Source organism: Xiphophorus couchianus, chromosome 8, assembly GCF_001444195.1.
Source record: "Xiphophorus couchianus chromosome 8, X_couchianus-1.0, whole genome shotgun sequence".
Lineage (NCBI taxonomy): Eukaryota > Metazoa > Chordata > Actinopteri > Cyprinodontiformes > Poeciliidae > Xiphophorus > Xiphophorus couchianus.
In genome coordinates, this window is record NC_040235.1 from 19,209,849 (window position 1) to 19,234,989 (window position 25,141).

At 37.2% G+C, this 25,141-nt stretch overlaps 1 protein-coding gene across 1 annotated transcript; it reads left to right on the forward strand.

Annotated features, from left to right (window-relative positions):
- amacr (alpha-methylacyl-CoA racemase) lies at positions 1 to 24,625 on the forward strand. Its single transcript, XM_028026158.1, has 6 exons — positions 1 to 380; positions 2,363 to 2,619; positions 2,748 to 2,891; positions 5,289 to 5,449; positions 15,949 to 16,135; positions 22,973 to 24,625. The coding sequence occupies exons 2-6, from the start codon at positions 2,373 to 2,375 to the stop codon at positions 23,380 to 23,382; spliced, it is 1,149 nt and encodes a 382-aa protein (XP_027881959.1). The 5' UTR covers positions 1 to 380; positions 2,363 to 2,372; the 3' UTR covers positions 23,383 to 24,625.
- Positions 24,626 to 25,141: the final 516 nt, after the last annotated feature.

The window sequence follows — 25,141 nt, forward strand, 5'->3', positions numbered from 1 at the left end:
AACCTGAAAGTTGCCCGACCAGGAGGAGTTATCGTTCCCCGCATAAGACCGGGTGAACTCCTGCGTCCTCCCTCGTCTTCTAGCCCGTCATATGTTTGAGCAACACCGCAGAAGCGGTCACGGAGTTACGGAGGCTAGAGTTTCTGCTTAAACCACGCATGTCTATCTGGAATCATTATTGCATGCCAGCTGTCTGCAGACAGGCTACACTGTCTGTTTTGTATCCCTCGTAGTTTACTTGAATTTAAGGTCAACCCATTAGCCAGTGACCCCGCTGTTGTGCATGTTCCGCTGTTCAAACAGCTAAATTCAGTCTAAAGATAAAGGAGCCGGTCAATTTGAGCCGAGTCTCCAGCTGTCGGTGTCCTGAGCTGACTGAGGTGAGCTGATAAACCTTTATTCAAACACGTTGTTTGCATTTTTGTTCACATGCATGAATAGATTCTGCAAATACATATCTTGTTTTGGCTCTTTAGGCATTGTAACATAGACGCCACTGTTTCACTTACGTTATAATTTACTTTATTGCACGTATGCGGGTTATTTTGCCTTTGAGAAGTCATAACTCCTTTTCATACCCACCTGTTGTTCCAACATTGTCCTTTCACCTCAGTTTATTTGTCTTAGTAGCTATAAGTGCATTATGGAGGTAAATCACAACACCCATTTACTTGAGATGCATATTATTTACTAAAGGTTGTTTGTTATACACTGTTTCCATAGATCCGCCTCGAAACAGAAAAATAAGCATTATAGTGAAGTAGATTTTTATTTGCAGTCATAAACAAAAATTAGAATACTTTAAGAAAGGTAATTTCTTTCAGTAACTTAATTAATTAAGTAAAAACATTAGATTAATTGTTAAAAAAAAAGTTTGAATATAATGAAAACATGATGCTTAAGATTATAATATCCAAGATTCATTAAAGAGAGATTTTCAATATAGAAATATGGGCTTAATGAAAAGTAGTTGTCAAAGCAGTATGAAAAATTGAGTAGTGGATGGTACCTGCATTGTACTGAAAAGAGTTAAAGTATTCACAAATTGGTATAATCACCATATCAGTTGTTGTTTTGTGCTTATTTTGCTGCAAGGTTTCTAGTTTTCATGGACAGGAGTAGACATTACACAAATTAACTTTTTCTTAGTGCAAAGTCTGAGGTTCTGCACCTGCTTGGTGGAGGTTAGTTCGATTGTATAACCCTGCTGTGTAGTACTGTATGTTTGAAATATGTTAAGATAGGGCGAGGGCTGGCTATTAATAACAAATTGGTGATTCAATATGCCAGCATAAGAACAATCAGTTTGATGGCATTTGATTTACTGATACTCAAAATGGGACAGTCCAAATAATTAGAGAATTAATGATTTGAAAAACATTGTAATGTCTTTTTGGGCCTTTTGTAAACAGCTGTAAATTTCATCATTTTATAAATGAAAGATATCAGAAGGTTTTTCTTCTTTGCCAATGTCTGGAGAAAGACCCAAATTGTCACTTGTAGATGGAAGGAAGTGGGTTAGGATGTTCACAAATAACCATGAACAGGAAGCTTCTGGAACATTAGTTTTTCTTTTGTCAGAGAGAAAAACTTTTTTTGTGGACTGACAGGTTGCAGACAAAAGATGAAAAATTGACACTTATAAACTCAATTGAAATAAATTAAATGTGTGTCAATGCATGCTTGACCCTGGGCTGTACATACTAAATTGTGTTGCAAGAGGCTGAAACTGTGGAACAGTTGCAGCAATTGGATAAATTAACCAAAGTAAATAGATTCATGTTTTTTTTGACAATGTGCAAAAACAATTCAATTAAAGAAAACAATTTTTTTTTTTGCGACTCAGTGCCATACTGCCTTAGTCAGTGTGATACAGAGCTGGATTGGAGCATCTGTCAAAATTTGGCTGATAGATGAAATGCAGAGAAAAATGCAATAACTTGCAACTACGGTAACAAAAAAAGACTTTGTTACGCAGTGTCAGATAATGTGTCATGCTGCAATAGCAAAAGGCTCTGAATTTGAATTTAATGAGATCAACATGTAATTTCAGGAGAAAGGCAAAATCGTTGCCTTTGAATACTTTGAATACTTACCATTGAATACTTACCATTGAATACTTACCAGATCATTCTGCATAATTAGGCTATTTTGCAGTGAGCCAGTTAGTTTCTTTGTCTAAGTATCTGTTGAATCTTTTTGAAAAACAGCCTGAATTAAATTATTTGGAAAAAGGAGAACATAGTGATGGGCTTAGTGAGAATATTGATTGTGTCTTGCTTGTGACATTTTTTAAATGCTAACATAACTAATGCATTATCTCACATAAATTGAGATCGATATGTGTAAATAAACTTGGCAGTCATAAACCCATGGCACTGTTGGGAGTGAAAGTCATCGAGTTGGCAGGTCTGGCCCCTGCACCGTTCTGTGGCATGATCCTGGCAGACTTTGGAGCCAAGGTGATCCGTGTGGACCGCACCAAGGTTTTCTCAACTCTGGACACTCAAGCTCGCGGGAAACGGTCCGTTGCCCTCAACCTGAAAATGCCAGAGGGTGTGGCTTTGCTCAGGCGGCTCTGCGTTCAGTCGGATGTCGTCCTCGAGCCCTATCGCAAAGGTCAGAACTGAATCTGTAAAAAGATGGGGGGAACGTTTTTAAGTGACTGCTAATTTGTCTTAAAACCATTGAGCTTAAACTAACACAGTAAGGAAGCAATGAATAATCGTTATTCTTCTTATTTGAAGGTGTTATGGAAAAACTGGGCCTTGGTCCAAGTGAATTACTTTCAGAAAATCCTCGTCTGATCTACGCTCGGTTGACGGGATATGGCCAGAGTGGGTGTTACGCTTCTGCAGCTGGACATGACATCAACTACCTCGCCATGTCAGGTAAAGACTGGTTGGGATACCTGTAAATAATAAGATTGGTTTGTTGCAAAAGTCTTAATTCCAAATTTCTTTTTGTTTTGATTCTAAGAGCCAGAATATAAATTGAAAAATGCAGAATTTCTGATGATCGTCAGAGTTTTTCTTTGAACCTTGGATGCTCTTCCACTCACTTCCAATGTAGTCATCCTCACAGTAATGTCACAAAAATTCAATTGTGTCATTTTTTTATTTTTGACTTCCTTATAAATGATGCAGAGATCCAGTTCTGTTCCCCGCTATTTGAAATGGAAAATATAATCGAACTGCTGCATATATTTTGATCTCCATGAATAAGAAAACGGCTTGAAGAAAATAGCTGTTTATAAAAGTATCTGTGCCTACAGTCAGACCAATGATTGAAAAGTATAAACAACTGGAGCTATTGTGACTGATTTAGTCTAAAGTTGAGAGGATAATAAGAGAAGTTCAACAAATGTTTTTGGGGTATGTCAGGAAAAAGCTATTTCCACCATCCTGTCCTATCATCAAAAACTTAAGGACTTGGAGCTTACTGAACTCTGTTTGGACTTTGCTTTGGAACTGAGCGCTTTGATCAGGTGGCAAACAGTCGTGCTTTTAGCACCAATTGCTCCTGGTGATTTTTGGTGTTAAACAGAAGGTGAAAGTGTGGAAAAACACCTCATGTCTAATGTTATATTAAAGGATGTAAGATGCTGGGGGTCTGTTTCTCCTTCCAAAGCCCATGAAACCCTGTAAAAATCTGTCTGATATACAAATGTAATAAAATAACCCTGAAAATTAAATTAAAAAGGGTGACTATGAGGCTTAAGACATATGGCCAAACCGACACAGAAATGGTTAATCAAATTCAAAATCAACATTCCTCCTTAGCCATGTCAGTCCTCAGACATAAATCCTGTTGAAAACCTGCAGGGTGAGCTGAGGAGAGTTTGGACTCATTGCATGTGAGCTACAAAGGGTGTCCAATGAAAAATTACCAAAGATCCCTCTGCCCATGTACTTTAAGCTTATAACATTTTGTGGGTGAACGCTGTGTAACTTTCTTGCTTATAGTACTATAGTACTTATAGTACTATAAGCAAGAAAGTTTGTACTAAACAGTAACATCAGTGGAATGTTTTTTTTTCTACTCTGAATAAATGTTGTCAAATTAGAAGCTGGATTCTTTTTCTGAAATTTGTGAAATCATGCTGCTTAAAAAGAAAAGCAAATCTGCTTGTTTTAGGTTATTTTAAACACCATTACCAGAGAACTCAGCAAATATGGAGGGCATTAAACTTTAGTGTTAGATGTTTTTTATTGTTATTTCTGGAAGTGCTGTGCATTCAAACTATTGAGACCCAGCAGCATTGTTCAGAAACTTTAAAATAACCTTCGAGTGAGCACAGAGGAAGGATACGTAAAGAAAAGATAAACAATTACAGCAAAACCTGGGGAAATGATGTCCTTACTTGCTAACTTGCCTACCATCATTCAAAATTAGATGGAAACTGGAAAAAAAAAAATCTGGTTCAGAGTTATTTTAAGTAGTAGTGCTCTTCATATAAGAGATTAGGCTGTTTGTTTTACCAAACTATTAGTAGAGTTTGAAATGATTAAAAATGTCTCGTATAATAAATGAGTTGCATGTGTTTAAAGTTAGAACACTTCTAATTAAGATGCTTTCAATAAGCACAAAATCACAAGTTGCTCTTCCTCATTCTGCAACTCAAGTACATAATTAGGAGCTTTTTGGATGTTTCTGTGCTGCAGCGCTAAAAGCTCTGTTTTTTTCCGTTTCAAATGATGAACGCTGCAGTTGTTCATCAGCCCCGTCTCTATTTTGCAGCACACAAATTGAGTTCAGCTATGACTAAAAGGTCATTTTAGGGTACAAATCGAAGTGGAGTGCTGTTTTGGAACCCCTATTATTGGTTCATTATCTTTAGTAACAAAAATTAATTCATATCTTAAAATACAACAAGCGAGTTTGAAAAAAAGCACAAATAAATGACTGCTCAAATGATATTTTAAGAATAAATTAGGATTAGATTATTGGGATTGAAGACATTGTAGAAATCCTGTTTGGTATTTTGTGTATGGCCTTTCTAATGTGGCATCCAAAGCAAATATTACAAAGAAACTTTGAAAAATCCTTGTGCAGCTGCACAGTTATGCTTTTATTATTCTTCAAGGCCCTTTGTTATACCAGTGCGATAGCAGTGCAGCAAAAGGAGCACCAAGTCTCACACAAAGTCAAGGTTCTTTTGCAACAATTTGTGCAGTGAATTCCTCCAGTTCAGTGAAAAGCTTCTAAACAATATCTGGTTTTGGAACTAAATTGGTCCTTAGTGTGCTGTAAGTTTTATCTAAAGAGTTTGTTTAATGTCCATACAGGCCTTTTGTCCCAACTGGGTCGGAGTGGAGAGAAGCCCTATGCACCTTTGAATCTGGTAGCAGATTTTGCCGGTGGTGGTCTTACTTGTGCTCTGGGGATCATCTTAGCCCTGCTGGAGCGCACAAGGTCAGGGAAAGGACAGATCATTGACGCTAGCATGGTAAGGAACCCTGTGATTTTTAGAACAAGTTTCCATTTATTCATATGTCTCCTGACCGCAGTCACTGCTTTATGGCAAAGCAAACTTCGCAAAGCTTAGAACCACAATACAGGTAAGGGGCTGGTTACCAGTATCATTGTATGAAAATGTTTTAAAAAGTACTTGACAGCAAAATTGTATGCATTTGTGTAGATAGATGAGATACAGTTCAGGAAATTCAACCAGAAAAGTGATCAGACACAATAAAGGATCATACATTCTTCAGATGCCTTTTGGACAGGATGCAGAACTAATTGTCTCTTCTGTCTCTGTGATGTGATCTGTTGACATAAACAAGCAAAAATGTTTTCTGCACTGCTGCATGGTGGGGCTCTTCTGTGTTGTAAAGTCCCAATTAGCATCGGTGGGTTAAGTTGGACGGCTCATGGTGGAGTTACTTGGAAAAGCCCATCAGAGTCTCAGAAGGCAGAACATCTTTAAATGAAGCCCAATGGGAAGGAAGTTATGATGCACATTCAATGCAGCTGATATATTAATGGCTTTAGAAAGAGCTGATTTGAAACAAATATATCGAGCTTCTATGCAAAGTAGATTTAATTTATGTAACTATAACCACATATTTCTGTTTAATTACAGCATCTGATTCCTTCTATTCCACACTTCTTCCAAATTGGGTTGAATTTTATTAAAGCTAAGAGACAAATATACTCCAGGCTTGGTTTGCGGCTCTTATTAGTGTTTCATTGATGTGATGAAATATTTTAATTCTTCAGTTTGACTTCTGCCTGAAAATTGATCACAACGGGACCTTAGCTCTTGTTTTCTGAATGCAGATTTCTCTGTGGTGTAGATGTCTGCATGTCAGAAGCACCGATCTTTTACAAAATTTTAGGGAATTGTTTTTGTCAGTGTTTCTGTGTGAAACATTGAAAGATGAAAAATATCTGTAGATGGATCCTCATTGAGGGAGAACCAGCAGGGTATTGAAACTGCTGAACAGCTGCAAAGGAAGATAAGGCAAATAAACAGAGCAAAAATAAAACACCTTTCTGAAATTTTGTAGGAGAGGAGTCCTTGTAGAAACCCAGCAGTCCACACATAAATGAGACCTCAGAGAGTTGTCCTTGCAAGAGAGATGTTCTGTGCATAGCTGGAAAACAAAGCTTTTGCCTTCTATAAGACAAAGCGCTTTGTGTTTTTGCGTCTACAAATTGTAGCTTCGCCTTTACCTTTGGGGGGGAGCTGGGATTTGCTAAAGTTCACACTAGTACAACAAATTGATGTGAATCTTTCAAGTTCTGCATTCCAAGTTGTTCTACAAAGTGGAAACAAGACAAACCTGCTGTTTGTTATTGTATTCGGGTCATTGTTATTGACTGATAATCACTTTCAGTTAGCTAAACACAGCTTCTTAAATAATTTAAGACAGCAACCCAATGAAATGCTTGCCTGAATTCAGACTGGTGAGGGATTGATATTAATGTTTGACATTATATATATTAATATAATCTAATTTATTCTTCTTTAAATTATAAAGAAAAACATTTTCCTACTGTAGCTATGCCGAGTCTATTTGGTCCCTTTCAGAATTGGCATTAATTTAACTCTTACAGAGTTATTTCAACTATAGTTATAACTCTTTCAAGTGTTAAAATTACTCATTTTCTTGGTGAAATAACTCCGAAAAGAGTTAAATTAACACCAATTCTGATAAGGACCAAATAGACTTGGCATAGTGTTGATTTAACTCTGCAGAATTTGCTGTGATAGAACATTGATTTTTACCAGCTGCAGCTCTAAAACTGCATGTCGTTAATAAGAATGATGAATCCTGTTCTTTTAGTTGCTTTAACTTGACTGACTGTGTTTTTTACAATTGAAGAAGCTAAAAACCTAAAAGTTTAAGAGCCTTCTTTCAGCAAGCTGATTAGCAGTGATAAGCAACAGGAAAAATCAGGGGCAGAAAACTGTTGTAACTCAGACACTTTCTCTAATATCCCTTTAGAAAGACTTTACATTTTGTTTTGGGTTTTTTTAAATGACAGTATATCTTCTTGAAAACTAAGTATGCGTTGATAGCGACTCATGCCTTCAATCTTATTTGAAATGTGAAAGCAGCAATTGCTTATGGAAGGTGGATTAATTCTAATTCAATGTCATTTTAAACCATACTGTATAAAGCTAACCAACCCCACCCTGAATAGAAACTTTTCAGATATGATGCACTTAGAAGTGCTTTCTAGTACCTTCAGTTTGCTTTATATTATAACATCGCTGCTTTTACGTGTGCTTCAGCTCGAAGTGGGCCCAAGTGCAAAGCCGTCTCTAAAGCTATACCATTAAAGCGTGCAGTAAGAGGAGTCTAATGTTTTTCCTGTTAGACCTAAATGCAGCCAAGTGAAGAGGCTGGCAGCCAGCAAGGATGTAGCTTCCAGACATAAATGAGCAGAGCTGTTGTCTATTCATCCACTTCACATCTCTGTCAGGTAATTTTCAGACAAGGCACCATTTGTAAAGCCTTTTGGGGTGATGTGGTGCAGTTCTCTGTGTAAAACAGACAAGAGCAGCAGAACAAACTGCAGTGATTCAGGTGACAGGATGAGATTTAGCTGGAAGGTTTGTCAGCTGATGGTCTGAATCAGTGTGGTTGTGTGGGAAGCTCTGTCAGAGAGGGGGCTGTGTTGCTGAGAATGTAGTTACAGAAGATCTTATTAATTTATATTCTTGAAATGAGCAGTGAAAATTGAAGTGCATGGAGAACACGCAGGAGAGGTTTTTTATTTTCATTCATTATTGTCTCATTTTCAGGATCTTTTTTTGTGTTCTTTGAGTATTGAATTGAACCTAAAATGAGCTAAGTGGGTCAGTGCTGAGTGTGGGAAGTGTTTACTCAAGAGATAAGAAAGTTGATTTGAATGTATAAAGCTTTTGCAGCCTTTATCTTTAACAAATTTCCAAATTTTTCTGCACCTTCATTTATTTTTGACTTTTTGCCATTTAGGTTAATATTCCTAACTTTTGTTCCCAAGGGTATATTGCATTAAATATATTTTTTACATCACATTCCAAGAGATATCAACAGTGTGTGGGGGTGTATGGGGGCGTGTGTGTGTTAGGAACTTATTCACTGTTATGTTCCTGTTAACACCTGGCTGTAACGATAAGGCCTTTGCATATTTACCAACCGTTCCAGTGTAAATGATGCTTCTTATAAAAAAAAAAAAAGAGAAAGTCATAGAATATTTTTTTTTTTTTTTTTACGTTACACTGTTCAACGTGTAAGCACAGTCTTGTGCCCCTATTACACCATCTATCAGCAAAATAGAAATTTTAATATATCAGACAGACTGGAAGTATCCCAAATCACTATTAGGTCATGTTGTTATTATTGTCAGAAAAAACACAGGAGGAGACACCATCTGCTAAAGCTGATATTTGGCTTCTGCCAACATTAAATGAAAAAGTTGTTTTACTATTCAATGGATGTGCAATGCTACTTCAAGTTCTAAAACACTTGGAGACTGAGGAACATTTAATTTTTTTGTAGAAACTGAGATTAAAACTTAATTCTGTTTGTGAAAACACAAACTGAATTTTTGTGTGTATTATTATTATTTTTTTATATATATATGTTTTGTTTTTTTTACAATAATCTCTACTTGCTCTAGAGCTGCTCACTTTGCTCGTTTGTACAGCTCCTTTATGTCACTGATTCAAATGCGGCCTTAACATTTTTCTACTCTGCAGTCACAGATTTCTAGTTATGCAATGTCTTGCCTCTGGTATTTTCAGTCGAATTTGTTTTTTACCTCAAGAGGTTCTGAATGCTGGTCCTCAGGGCCCATTTTCTGCATGTTTTAGATTTTTCACAGCTGCCACACACCGGACTTAAATGAATTTGCGATTAATAGGCAGCCATGAATATTCTGGAGAAGGCAATGCAATAATTTTAATTAGGTAAGCAGGATGAAGAGCCCTGAGGAACAGGATTAAGGAGCACCTTCTGAAAACGGCTGTCGGAAAGTCCTTCACGTTAACACTAATTTGAGTTTCTAAAAGATCAACTACGCTCCTCTCCAACAAATCATTTCTGGGTTTGAGTTGTTTTCAGTGGGGCCTAGACACACACACAAAAAAAGAAAAATTAGTTTTTACATGAACAAAAACTTTGCTCCATCTGCAGAAAAAAGAAAAAGGCAAAATCCGTATTGGACTCTCCAGAGAGGCCTCAAACTTAAGTTTTTTTTCCTCAGCCTTTGGAGTCCCTTAAGTCAAAGATAATCATAAATCACTAAGCAGACCTCAAAAGAACTGTGCATTCAAATCAGTCCCAGAATCTGACAGTACCAGAGGCTGTTTGAAGCAAGGAGATGCAGAAATCCCAGACACTCTTAGGACACTTTCCAAAGCCTGATTTTTTTATGTAAATCTAAAATGCCCAAAGTTTCCCTCTTGGTACTTCTTTTTTGTTCTTTGAGGGGTGCAGGAGATAAAAAGTAAAGGTGACCTTGCCAGCTCAATTGTTGACTTAAAGATTAAATTTAACCAGGCTCCCCTGGGGTTTTAGCAGAAGCAGAGATTTTGAGCGAGGGTGTCAAAACTGATAATTTGTTTGAGCAAAGTTAAATATTTTGGACATTTACTAGAGCTCTAATTTAAACTTCACCTACAGGCTGTCAGTGAGGAGAGAAGCGATGGGATTATGGATGCAGACATATGCTCCTAGGATTTTACAGATTCAGGCACTGACCACTTTATTAGGTACAGCAGGAACAAGAAGTTTTAGAGCACATCATACACATTTGTTAGGTTAATGATGTGGATGTTGGATTTAAAATGAACACATACACTCTTTCATTGTGTATGAAACAGTGCATACCCCTCACATGTTCTGAAGTGCAGTTATTAGATTTTGAATGAATTTCCTGTTTGTCGTCTGGCAACAGCATTTTAGAAGCCTCTAATAGAATATTTTTGGCTCTGGTGATTTATTAATTATCATCATTGGTTTTTTTGGGGGGGGTTCAGAAATTTGATTCTGATTAATTGCAGAGCTGACTTTAATGAGGTTTCACTAATTTGAAAAATTGCTTAATTTGCTGAGTTTAAAACTGTGACAGGAAAGTCACTCATTTGGATGCTTGGTAAAAGTATTCATATGATTGGAACTTCTCCAAATTTTGTCACTTTTAAAGAAGTGGAAGGAAAATTATGGATTGTAAAATAAGGTTTGGTGTGTAATTGTAGCCACGAGTCGATGCCTTGTGGACCTTTTAGTCTTTTTTCAAGGCCATGTAATAGTTGTTGCAAATTTTATGTAATATTTGTACAGTTTCAAGGCAAATTCTTTCCTTTCTTCCTTCCTTTCTTTCCTTTCTTGTCTGCTTGTCTAATATTAAATATTTTTACTCAAACTTCTGCTACCTCTCGGTAAAAATTACAAAACAACTTTGTGGTTGTTGTAAGACTTGTCAGAATGACTCTCCTTTGATAAGTAAGGGCAGATCGCTGTGTCAGGTTTTTCAGAAGAAAACAAAATGCAGCTTCAGACACAATAAATAACATTTCAGTCTTCTGGACTAAAACTGCTTACTAGAACCAAGTTATACATGAACATCACACATCAAAACATATAACAGAAAGTAACACAGAGTACATCGAGGGTCTGCCAAGTGGTCCTTACTACTTTGTCTTCTCTACAGCATGTATTATTCATTGTACGTGGTCGCTGGAACCTTTCCCAGTAGTCTCTGTGTGACAGCCTCCACAAGTCATCCTCCATTGCAGTCAATAACAAGATACAGAAAAGTAAAAAGCAGCATATGTAAGTGGAACAGTCTTTAAGAAGTAATAAAGTCTTAAAAAAAAAGTACTCATGGTAAATCTCTCGTAAGGTCAATTCAGAGTGTGTATTTACTTAAACATTCCTCCATTAAATTGAAATTAATACATTATTTTTCCTTGATTCAGTAAACGTTATTACTAATACTAATTAAAGTATGCTGAATTTCAATTTAAAACGTATAAACAGGCAAAAGAGGAATTTCATTTAGTTGACAAAGTTCAGTGTAAAATGTTTTAGCTTAAAAAATTGAACTAAATGGTAATTTTGTTAACTAATCTTCAGCCCATTGATTTAATTCAAACCCTAAGTGTGTTTATGCTGCATAAATTTGTCATATTTTGTAGAAAGTATTGAACCAGTATAAAATCGGTTATTCATCCTAATAAAAAAAAGTCTTATACATTGCTGCGTTGTTTTGCTACTTTGCCAAAGGAAAGTTTAAATTGGGAAACAGTCGTGAAACATTGCACGGTGTTGTAGGACTCCATCATGAACACTTGAATCTTATTTCCTCACTTCACTATAGACAGTTCGTCATTGTTAGGGTGCAGAACCAGCTGGCGTGGCCACTTTTGTTAGCGGAACAATCACGTTATTATACTGACTCTCAGAGCCTCTCCATGAGCCTCCCATAATCACAGGCTGCAAAAGCGCACACCATCTGCTTCAGAGCTGTCAACTGTGACACATCAGGGCGGTACATTTTTCTGCTCCATTTTTCATCTTCCAAACATCTAACAGCAGCAGTATGCTTCCATTCATCTTGCTTTTCCATTCAGCCTCCCAGTTCAAAGCACTCGCGTCTTTTGAGGCTTCTGTGCACTGGAACTTATATTACAATTAAATTAAGTGGTTGTGAGGATGTAAACTTTTGTTACTGGCAGTCTGTGTGACATATCTAGCCACATGAGCCCTGTGCACACCTGGAATGAACCGCCTCCACAATTTGGAAGTTCTCCGCTAATTACTGATTCTGCCCTCTGGGTCACTTTGACATACTTCTTACATTTTTTTTTTTTTTAATCAAAGCAAGCTCATTTTTTCTTCCACAGACAGCTTTTTCTCGGAAGTCTTTCAGAGTGATCCCTGTCACTCAAATGTAATATTCAATTTAACTTTTCACACCTTTTTTTAGTCTTTTAGTGAAGTATCTCATGTCCTACTAATAATTAGTTTCAGGTTTACCTTTTGAGTCTGTTTTTGTCACATTTTTCTTTTTCTTTCCACACATATAATTCCTACTGTGCAATTCTTTTACATCTTGTGTATCTTTCTGCAAGCTATACTTCTGTGATCATTGTGTTTTATCATTTTTTTCTCTTCTTGCAATGTCTCTGTACATAATTGCACTCTGTATATATTTCTGCATATTCTCACAGAACATTGCTATCTTTCATATGTTATACATATAGTAGTTTACTTTGGGGTTCCTTTGATTTTAGTTATTTTCATCCATTCCAATTATTTTTAGCAGGCAACCATTTTTTACACTTTTGCAGTTTTTTAACAACACTCAAGAATAAACATTCCTATTAGCTGGAATTTGTTTTCATTGTCTGACTTTTATTTTATTTATTGTAGATTAAACTTGGTAGTAAACGGTTCAGAAGATATAGTTTTAGAAAATGAATTTACATTTTTTAAGAGCTTTTAGTTTGAACATTTTTGAAAACTAATTTGAACTTTTCTATTAAGAAATTTCTCTATAGAAGATGAAATGTTGCTGAACTGCATTTGCAGGCATTTCCAAGTGCCTTTACTTAACTAAATGATGAAATCCACCCACAACATCTGTTTCCTACTAACAGAAAATGTTGCAGATCATGTAAATGTGTTATCAAATATTATTAAAAAAAAATTCCATTAAAACATGTATATTTTAATTTTATTACCAGCATTTATGGATGATTTCACATAGTGAATCAAAAAAAAGGTTTCTGTGTACGTCATGATTATGTTTTAATGTGGTTGTCAGGACACTAAAATTTCCATATTGATACCAATACTAAAAAGATACTCACTACCATGTGGTTCTTAACAGGAAAAAAAATAAAATAAAAAGCATGTGGGTGTTTTTCTGTGTAAATGATTTATAGGGAAAGTACTTCTGAACAAAAGTTTTGTTTGTCTTGTTGGCTAAAGAGGATAGCACATGTTTTTTCTTGATGTACATTCCATTTTAGCGGAGTTTAAAATTTGTTTTTGTTGTTTACCAATAATAAAGAAGTTCAGTTTTTTATGTTATATTTTTTTTCTCTGATATATATCTCTGATATAATCGATATAATGATTTCATTTCATCACCTGTTAAATTGTGCAAAGGTTAATTGTCTGCTTTAGCTGTCTGTCCTTCAGTCGTCTGTATGCAACAGTACCAACCCCATACAGCTACAGAAAAATATCACTATTTGGAACCAAATTACCTTTCTCAAGAAACCTCTGCAAGGGAATCAACCTCAGTTGTCAATTGGCTGACCTACACAGTGAATGACTGAACTTGGTGGGGCATTTAGCTGCTAAAAAGCCCAAACGTCAATAGTTCCCCCAGGTCACTGTCAAGATGGTTGTTTATCAAATGGACATAATTAGGACTCCAGAATGCTGCTAGTTTGTTCCCCACAATCACTTTGAAATGTTGCACTAATGCTGATTGTTTAGCTTGCAGCCTATTTCTGCTGTAGTAATGTTGGGAACAATAGTCTATTGTTGTAGATTTTCATGAGAAAACCTTGACAGAGCCTCAATCAGGAACTCTAGTCGTCCTTTGTTCTGACATTTCAGAGTGGACCAACAAGGAATGTTGAATTAAAATGAAATCAGTGCAGCAGGTCATGAAAGCAGTAAAAAGAAGAGGGGCACTCAGACATTCATAATTTTACTATTAGTTATAAATTATGCTTTCATGTCCTGTCCTGGACATATTAATAAAATTACTTTTAGAGGGTGAGCAGCTGTAGAATGTTCGATGCCAGGTAGAAGCAAACAGAATTCAAAAGTTTAGAGTCTTTTTTTACACATTCACACACACACTGCTTGGAGTCTCTCATCTTTTTCTTATTCACAGATGCATTTTTCATGATGAAGACCAGTAAGCGAAGAATCCACATTCCAAGTTTTATCCTTGTTTTTCTACAGAGTAAATATTTCAAGCATGAGTCTGGATTTTTCTTTTTCTTTCTTTGTTTCTTTTCTGGTATAGAATAATTGTAAGTGCATTGAAAATCTGACCAGTGTCAGAGCGGCCTTCTGTTCTTCTACTAGTTGTTCTTTTCATAAAGCAGCAACACGGTCAGAAAAAACACAATAATTTCTCAAGTGTAAAGTTTTGGGTTTTTTTTATTATGTTTCAGTCGTCATACAATATTTTTTTTTTCCATTTTAGTTTCAACAAAACAAAATGTGGTTTGGGTCACATTAGATTTGAACCTCTAAAAAAGCCTTTTGAACAGTAGAGAGATGGGTTCTTGTGTTCCTCTAATTCTTTTCTGTTCAAGCTGCAACTTTTGCAATGAAGTGCACCTTTTATTAGTTCAGACAGGGGTAATTGATTACCATCAGCAATAATAGTTGTGATAGATATCTTGTCTTCAGCTGCTGCTGTTTTCACTTAACAACATTTTGAAATCTAACGGATGACATTCAAAGCTGGCAGATTTATCAGAGTTGTCAGGCATTACTGTTTGATCATGGTGTTATTTATTCTGCAATGTCAGGATAAGCTTTGACTCAGCAGCCTATTGTTTATTCAGCAAACAACAGATTTTCCATCTGAAGAATTAAACGAGTTGTCATCACTTGTTTATTTTTATATGCATTGAAAAACTGTTTTGCCTTTCAAATTAGTTAAAGTGTCTATTCAATAAGAGCTATATCAACATATGTACATTTTAAAAAAGTTAAATCAAAGTTAAGAACCAAGGGATTTTTTTCTTACAAGTAGAATGATTTGATCTCGGAGATGAGTAAAGCTTTTAGTGCCATAACTTATAAAGACTTTTAGCTGTGATTGAAGCAACAGAGTTTTTTTTCTCAACCTTGTTTTTAGAGCACTGCAAAATATGCCAATTCCAGACTTATTTTACAATTTCTGACTGAAAGAACACCTCTCCTTGTTTCTCTCCATAAAATCCTATTACGGTAACCTTCAGCTGTCTTCTTTAAGTAGAATGTTTAAAATGTCAGCCTTTAGATGTACAAAGCTGGACATATCCCCAAATGTTTTAAAACGTTTAGTTTGTATTGCTGTTCATAACTGTGTACTTCTTTGTGTTTTCCTGTCACATAAGCTCTTAAAATACACAAAGTTTGTCTGTATACTGAAGCCATCCCTGCATGGTAGTGAAAGCATCATGCTGTGGGGAGGCTTTTCTTTAGCAGGTCTTGGGAAGTTGCTTAGAGTTAGTGGGAAAGACAGATGGTGATAAACACCATAATTAGTTTGTGTTGGACCTTAATATTAAGTAAAATACATTGATATCTGTGGTTGTAATGTGGCTTGGTGCTTCTAAATACTTTTTACTAGTGACTTTATGTGAATAGTCCTGAATTATTTTATTATTACTTGCTGCAGACTTTCATGCATCAGTAATTTTTGCAAAAATACATCCTGTAAATTGAAACGTTTATAGTTTCATGCTGTCTTTGTTGTCCTCAGGTGGAAGGAGCAGCGTTTACAGGTTCGTTTTTATGGAAGTCTCGTAGAATTGGTATCTGGAGTCGCCCCAGGGGAGAAAATCTTTTGGACAGCGGAGCTCCCTTCTACGACACGTACAAGACTCTGGATGGAAAATACCTGGCTGTGGGCGCCATAGAAACAGAGTTTTACGACCAGCTGCTTAAGGGTTTGTACTAAAATCACTATTAAGTTTATTCTACAGTCAGGACAAAACTTTTTGGCAGTGACACATGTGTGCTATTCTGTTGATTTATAATTTCTAGATTATATTTTAGCTTGTTTCTGTAGATACTATTTGAAAAACATTCATAATTATATGGAAAAAAAAGCATGTTATGTTTTTACAATTTTAGACCTTTTTGGGGCATTTACTGATTTTCAGTAGGATTAAGAACTTTGAAGTTTCTTGGATCACAGATTTAACATTTCTGTGATCCAGAAATAGATCACATTTCAAAGTCGCTTTTGATTGTTAAGCATCTGAGAACTGTGCAATAAAGTAAAAACAGTATCAATTGCGCATCTCTTCTTTTTTTTTTTTTTTTTCAAGGTCTTTTTATTATTATTATTTTTTACATACACCACACACACAAAAAAAACAACAAAAACAAAACAAACAAACAAACAAACAAAAAAAAACACAAAAAAAAAAAGACTGACAAAATTTACAACAAAAATCCCTCCCAACCCTCCTCTCCTATACCGGATCTACTACCCCAACACGAATACACCTTTTATTCATACATCAGCCGATACAAAGCACAGGTTTGCACACAAAGAACCAATATTTGACCTTTACACAAAGTTATCTGCCGAAATATTCCCGACATAAGATATAAATGGCTGCCAGATGTCAAAGAATTTGTTTACAGATCCCCTAACAGTATATCTGATCTTCTCTAAATGAATGTAAGACATAACTTCTCTTAACCAATGTCCATATATTGGAGGATGAGGGTCCTTCCATCGAAGAAGAATGAGTCTTCTAGCCAGTAGAGAACAGAAAGCTAACACAGTCCTCTGATGTTTGCTGAAGGAGGACTCTGCTGGAGCCACCCCAAAGAGAGAGATGAGTGGTGATGGACAGACAGTTTGTCCAAATATTCCTGAAAAAGTGTCAAAAATGCCTTGCCAATATCTGTGTAACTTTGGACAAGACCAGAATGTATGTAAAAGTGTGGCTGGAGATTGTTTACAACGATCACACGTCGGATCCAAGTCCCTTTTGAGTTTGCACAATCTGTCCTTAGACCAGTGTAGACGATGTACTACCTTGAATTGAACTATAACATGTTTCAGACATATTGAGGACGAATAAATATTTTGAATAATTTTTTGCCAAACTGTGTCTGATATGGACTCCTCCAAGTCCATTTCCCACTTGACCCTCAAGGAATCTAAATTGGTATCATTAAATGAACTGAGCAGAGAATAGACTCTACTCATAGAGCGTCTTGTTACAGACTTGCACATCAAAACCTCATCAACAAGAGAAGTTGGTGGATGTAAAGGGAAACATCCAGAGTTTGACATTACAAAATGTCTCAATTGTAAATACCTGAAAAACTGTGACTTGTGAATGTCAAATTTCTGTGTGAGCTGTTCGAATGAGGCAAACTTATTATCTATATAAAGATCATTTAGAGAAGTTATTCCCTTTAAACTCCAGGCATTAAAAACAGAATCCATTAGTGAAGGAGCAAACATGTGATTATTTGATACTGGAGCAGATATTAATAATTCCGTACTTTTAAACATCCTCCTGCACTGATTCCAGATTTTTATTGTGTGAGTTATAACCGGATTAGAAGTATAAGTTGAGATTGGTTGATTAAACGGTAACGGGGAGCAGAGTAAAGCAGAGAGAGAGCTAGCCGTAACTGAATTCCTCTCTAAAGTCACCCAAGTGGGAGCAGGATTGTCCTCTCTCAACCAGTACAGTAAGGCTCTAATATTAGCCGCCCAGTAATAATATAGGAAATTGGGAAGTGACAAGCCACCAAGACCATGGGGTAGCTGTAGCATCTTACAGCCTATTCGCGGGTGATTTTTATTCCAAATAAATGACGACAACTCACTATTTAATTTTGTAAAGAAAGTCTTGGTGAGAAACACTGGCACGCTCTGAAATAGATAAAGTAATTTAGGCAGTATTGCCATTTTGATTATATTGATTCTACCTCCCAAGGATAGAGGCAGAGATGCCCATGTAGTGATGTCTTTCCTAAGGTTCACCAGAAGAGGCAGATAGTTTGCTGTATAAAGATCTTTGTGACTATGAGTAATCCAGATACCAAGGTATTTAAATTTAGCAGGGCTAATTTTGAAAGGAACTGGACCCATATGCTGCACTTCCATTGGAGTCACAGGCATCAATTCACTTTTTTGAAGGTTAACCTTATAGCCAGAAATGTTTCCAAACTTTTGAAGTAAAATAAGTAACTCAGGAATACTAGATAAGGGATCCGAGATATAAAGAAGTGTATCATCAGCGTATAGGGAAACTTTATGTTCAGTGCCAAACCGATTAATACCTTTAATTTTGGGGCTGTTTCGCAAAGCCACTGCAAGTGGTTCAATTGCAATTGCGAATAAAAGTGGCGAGAGTGGGCATCCCTGCCTCGTCCCACGTTTCAATTCAAAATAACTGGATAGATTACTGTTAGTGCGTACTGCTGCCATTGGCAAGGTATATATCAACTTCACCCATGAAACAAATTTAGGACCAAAGTTAAACATCACCAAGGTCTTAAATAGATAGTTCCATTCCACCCGGTCAAACGCTTTCTCAGCGTCCAGCGAGATTAAAATTTCATTACAGTTGTGACTGGGCGGGGCAGAAGTATACAACACATTAAATAGCCGCCTGATATTAAAGAAGGATTGACGATTTTTAATAAAACCAGTCTGGTCAGGTGAAACAATTGTAGGGATAATCCGTTCGACTCGTTTTGCCAACATCTTTGTGAGAATTTTAACATCAGTGTTTAATAACGATATTGGACGGTATGAACTGCAGCTCAAAGGGTCTTTATCCTTCTTTAAAAGCAATGAAATTACAGCCTGACGCATAGACAGCGGCAATAAATGTGTGGCCAGGGACTCCTCAAAAACTGATAGCAACAGGGGAGAAAGTAAATCCAAAAATGTCTTAAAAAATTCTGCCGGGAAACCGTCTGGTCCTGGAGATTTTCCATTTTGCATATTTTTAATTGCAGAGTTAATCTCAGCTAAAGAAAAATGTATTTCCAATTCGTTAGATAGATCAGAACTTAGTGAAGGGATTTTAATATCTTTAAAAAAATCATCCAATTCAGTTGGGTTAAGTGAGGCTTCAGAGGTATACAGAGATTGGTGAAATTTGCTGAAACATAGACTAATTCCAGCATCCTCACAACATTTTACACCATGATCATCATTTATCGCTGAGATATCCTGTTTAGCTGAACGTTGCCGTAGCTGCTGCGCAAGAAGGCGTCCAGCCCTCTCACCATGCTCATAATAGCCACACCTAGATTTGGATAATAAATATTCGGCCTTTTGGGTAGATAAGATGTTAAACTCTGTCTGAAGTAACACACGTTTCTGAAGAGAGTCTTGTGTAAAAGTATGGGAGCATTCCCTATCTAATTGTAGAATCTGATCTGTTAACAATTTTAGCCGTTCGATACCTTTCTTCTTTTTGTTTGCACAGTAAGAAATGATTTGGCCTCTCAGGTAAGCCTTTAATGACTCCCAAACAGTGCTAAGTGGCATCCCAGGAGTCCGATTAATATCAATAAAAAACTTAATTTCAGAAGTAAGCATATCTACGAAGTTTTCGTCAGATAAAAGTATGGGATTAAGTCGCCAAGGACGATAAACTGATTGCATAACAGGAATGTTCAGTTTCATTATGAGCGGACTATGGTCAGAAACGACTATAGCTCCATATTTACATTCGCTCACTAAAGGTAAAATCCGTTTATCGAGGAGAAAATAGTCAATCCGGGAATAGCTCTTATGAACAGGGGAAAAAAACGAATACCGTCTTAGGGTCGGATTTCGAAAACGCCATACATCAACCACTCCATAAGTGTTAAGAAATGAATTAATTGACTGGGCAGATTTAGAGAGAGAGATCCTTCCCACTGTACTACGATCAAGGGATGATAGCACACAGTTCACATCTCCTCCAATTATAAGATTATGTGTTGAAATATTAGGTAAATTTGAAAAGAGCGTATTAAAAAATGTTTGATCATCCCAATTTGGAGCATATACCGAGACTAAAATAACTGGAAGTGCATACAGTTTTCCAACCACAATAACATAGCGTCCAGCAGCGTCCGTTTTAACACTGGATGCCGTGAATTGCACCTGTTTACCAACTAAGATGGCTACCCCTCTCGATTTAGATTGGAAATTAGACTGAAACACCTGACCAGACCATCGCCTACATAAATTTACACTGTCTGCTTTACACAAATGGGTCTCCTGCAAGAAAGAAATATTAGCATCAAGTTGTCTTAAATGTGTCATAACTTTCCTAAATTTCACTGGACCATTAAGGGATTTCACATTCCAACTCACACAATTAACTGGGTGACTGTTGATGAACCTATTAGTATTAGGACTGCTCATGAATGGTCAATCAGATGTAGTACAGTATCCACAAACCATCACAAAAAGGTAACCTGACAGAAGGCATACTCAAAACAAATAGATCCAGTATAGTCCCACCCCTCTCTCCTGAATAACCACGGAGAACCCAACAAACAAAAAATCCACACATTTGTGCTTGTACTGGGGAACTTAACTCCCTGCCTGGGCTCCCGCCAAAACTAAATAACAGTAATCAAAAAGAAAAAAAAAAAGGTTCCCCTACTTTAAAATATTAATGTCGTTTATGCTCCTTGCTGCATTGATACAGTAAATGCATCACTAACCAAGATCTGGGCAGACCCCCTGCGAAACCCTCATACATAGAACACAAAAGAAAAATGTTGTCCCTCAGAATAGAATCGAAAATTAAATCAAGATATAGCACGGGACATAATGTCAGAAGGTTCCGTACAACCTGAAATAATGGAGCGATGGGGATTGGACCTGCAGTTAACATCGGTCCTCGCTGGCCGTCGCTGAGATGATTTTCTTTTTGACGTAATCCATTGCTTTATTGGCATCCAAAAACTCCTTGTCTTCCTCCCCATGAGAAATGCGAAGCCTAGCAGGAAAAAGCAGGCCGTAACGAACATCTCGTCGGTTGCGAAGAAGCCTCCTCACCTCCGAAAACGCCGCCCGAGCCCTGGCCACAGCCGCTGTATAATCAGATGTGATGATAATCGGTACCTCCTTGAAGCGAAGAGGGCCACGGCTCCGGGCCCGACGTAATATTTCCACACATTCTTGATAATAGTGCAGCTTAGCGACAATAACCCGCGGCTTATCGCCTGACTTGCTCCCACTGCCAGTGCGATGAACTCGGTCAATCAGTGGCGCTTTATCCATCTGTAGCACCTCTGCTAGCAATTTAGCCACTGCTGCAGTGGAGCTGGATTCTGGCGTCTCAGGAACCCCAATGATCCGCAAGTTGCACCTTCTCATGCGCCCTTCCATATCGTCACACTTCTTTTTGAGCCCATCAACTTCTTCTTTCAGCTCCAACACAGTGGTGCGTAGAGTAACAACCTCATCGGACCAGGTTGACAAGCCGTCTTCTACCTCTTTGACGCTTTGTTTAACGTGGTCTAGGTCGGCACGAAGTAGCATTGTGCCGTTAGCCACTTCCGCTCTCACCGCTTGTAGCTCTCCTTTAATAAAAGCGAACTCTTCAGCCAAAGCCTCTTTTATTTCGGATTTAATCACAGCTGAGAGATCGGTTTTTATAGCGGCAAGAATGTCAGACTTCAAGGAGAGTGCGTCCGCCTCGCCGCGGGAGGGAGAAGGAGGTGCTGAGCTTCCGGCTTTAGCAGTAGTCTGCTCCGAGGCGGTATCGGGCCTAGCAGCCGCAAAGCTAGAATGTTTGCCTTTCCTCAAATTTGTCGCCATTCTTCTACTCTTCCAGGCAAGAGTCACTTAGAGGTCGAGTCCGGACAGACCTAATGCTCAGAACAGCAAGGACATTTAGTAGAGAACCATAAACTAAAGAGGTTGAAGCGGGAGCCCAGCGAGGCACGTCTTACTCCTCTTCCGCCATCCTACTACACCTCCTCATCTCCACACCATTCTTTGTCAGCCGCGCATCTCTTCTAGTACCTTTGGTTAGCCAGTAAGCAAGCAGAAGTAAAGTCTTTAAAACAGTAATGAGAAATCAGATATTTAAGTTATAATCCACTAAAAAAGTGCATCTTGCAGCGCAGAAAATGATGCAAAAGTTTGTCTTAGACTTATTCACACTTAATTTTGTTGAAGATTTGTTTTAACCCCAGATATTTAGTTTGGTGTGTTTCTGACCTTTTGATGTGAGAGTGAGCATCATGGTAAGATGAAAAGAGCCGTCCTATTCAAAAAGAAGATTCTAGCATTTTGAGATTTGTTATTTAAAGACATCTCAAAAGGAATATAAAATCAGCCATTCCTCTGTCCAGAAAATAGTCTACAAGAAAATAGTCAAACTGTAAATTCAGACTGTAAAAGACTTACACTTTTATTTTTCTAGAGAAAACTCAAAAAAAACCATGTCTAGTGAATTGCCATTATTTTGAAACTTGATTCAAAATACAAGTAACATTTTCTGGAAGCTCAAGAGCTTCTTCATACCTTTCAATTACTGGAAAATTAAAAGCACTTTCCAAGTATTTGTAAGAATCTTGGCACAAATGTTGTTTTCCTACTGTGTTCTAATTGTTTTATTTTTTTCTGTGTCCAAATAATTCAGTTTTGCACTAATTAAAAAGTAAACATTTAAAGGTCCTTCTTTGAGATATTCACACTGATCTCACTCAATTTTGCTACTGTAGTCGTATTTATTTTTCTGTGGAGTTGCATCAGTTGGTTTTTTTTTTTTTTGTTTTTCTCTCAGGCTTAGAATTAGACGCTGGAGAGTTGCCTCCTCAGATGAGTTTCAGCGATTGGCCGGAGCTCAAGCAGCTCTTCACAGAGCGCTTCGCCTCAAAGACCCAGGCGGACTGGTTGATGATTTTTGACGGAACCGATGCCTGCGTCACACCTGTGTTGTCTTTTGACCAGGTGAGCTCTCACCCTCACAACCGAGAAAGAGGCTCTTTCATGAAGGACTCCAGCGGGGAGGAGTTCCCCCGGCCAGCTCCGGTTCTGTCTCGGACTCCCGCTGAGCCCTGTCTCGCTTCCGACCCAGCAGTAGGAGAACACACGGTCGAGGTCCTGCTGGACTACGGCTACACTTCAGCAGAGATAGACGAGATGTTAGCAGCTGGCGTTGTGCAGTGTAATGCTGGCAAAGCAAAGCTGTAAAAGAAGATATCAATAGACCTTTGATGATCAAGCTGAAAAATAAAAGGGGGAAATTTTATTTTAGTAATTTCAGCGAAGCTGAAATATTAATTATTGTGTGTAAGAGCCACAAAACATTAACAAAAGGCAGGGAAAAATCGTTTTGTGTTTGAGGCTGAATCTAGGCTGAACTTTCTGAGTAACCTGACATAAACACTCTTTCTTGTGAAGTGAGTGTGTCTTGACTTAATGGTGTTAAGGGCCATGCACTTCTCCCACAGGTTATCTTTTTAGTTTTTTAGTTCTACAATTGAAAATAAATATGCTATTCTACAGCAATAGCTCACTTTTTTTTGCCTCTCTTGCCTTCTGAGTGAGTCGGTCTAAAAGACAGCCACCAGTGAAATCACGCCTTCCTGATGGGTGATACATTACCCAGCTCAGGGTCAAAACATGCCAAAAGAGATTTGTGGGCCCGGCCTGAAAGACCATAAAGCGGCATCAACAGAAATAACTAGAAACTTTTTTTTTCTTTTTTCTTTGGTGTTCTCTCCGAGTTTCTAGGTTTGTCATCCTAATGTGTGATGTCCACCTACTCTGTCTGCATTGTGTAGTAGGTCTCGGTATCAGATCTGTTGCAGATTTATTGTCCTCTAAAAACTAATTTAGATACAGCAGATACTGAACTTATCCACTGAAGTAGGACCATCGTTACAGTGGACTGACTGTTCTATGAGTAGAATTTATCTGTTTTTTTCTGGAGTTGAATTGATTGATTGGATTGACTTTATCAAAATTTTTGATCAGTAATTATTTTCATTTAGAGATGTGTATTAATTTTATTGTCTGCATCACGTATTTTTGCTAAAGTCACCAGTTTGTTTATACTAATTGATTGTTTTTAACTCATTGGTGATTCTCATAGACTTACTGTCAATGTTAAACAAAGATCTCCTTTGTGTTAATTATTTGACACCAGACGTTTGTACTTATACAATGGAAAACATCACAAGTAAAACAAAAATCTGTCATTCAAATTGTAGCATTTTGTGGAGTTATTTTAGTGATTAATAACAAAATATCTACGGATTTCCTGATACAGTCCCAAGTATACTTGGGATATATCACAGGTTCTGATAACTGTAGCTGCATTGTGAAAATCATTAGCTGGAGTAAGAGTGACTCCAGCTAATTAACTCAATTGGTAAATGACTACATTTACCAATAAAAACATATTTGATCACAATAAAAACATTCACCACCATTCTTTGACCGATGTCCCTGCTCAGCCTCAAATTTCGCACAGTTTTCCTCTTCAATCAAAAACAAGCTGTACTTTTACCCAATAGCTTTATGAATCTTTACTTGGATCTTATAATGCAAAGCAAAGAAGCAATCAATCCAGGAGATGCTGAACAGGTGACAACATTTCATGCTATAGTGTTACAAATAAGTAACATTGCAAGCAAGCATTCAAACTTCACTAAGGATAGATTTTAATAGTTTTATGGGCTGTAGTGGGCAAGCTGTGCAGATAAAAAAAAGAAGACTTATAGAGGGAGTCAAGGTTTTTCTTGATAAACTAGGGTAATGTTTTATTTGTAGCTTACAGCTCCAGCTTCACATCGGCACTATATGTTTTTGGACAAGAAGCCATGTGAGAGACTGCATATCAGTCAAAAAGAAAAGGAAAGAAAAAAGACATTAACCTCAGATCACCTTCGGATTTAACTTTTTTATTATGTATTCTTTAAAATAAGTACATTTATTTATTTAGTTC

Coding starts and splice junctions, on each gene's coding strand:
- amacr (XM_028026158.1), top strand. CDS start 2,373: ATGGCACTGTTGGGAGTGAAAGTCATCGAGTTGGCAGGTCTGGCCCCT. Junction 2,892..5,288: donor CAACTACCTCGCCATGTCAG/GTAAAGACTGGT, acceptor ATGTCCATACAG/GCCTTTTGTCCCAACTGGGT. Junction 16,136..22,972: donor TTACGACCAGCTGCTTAAGG/GTTTGTACTAAA, acceptor TTTTTCTCTCAG/GCTTAGAATTAGACGCTGGA.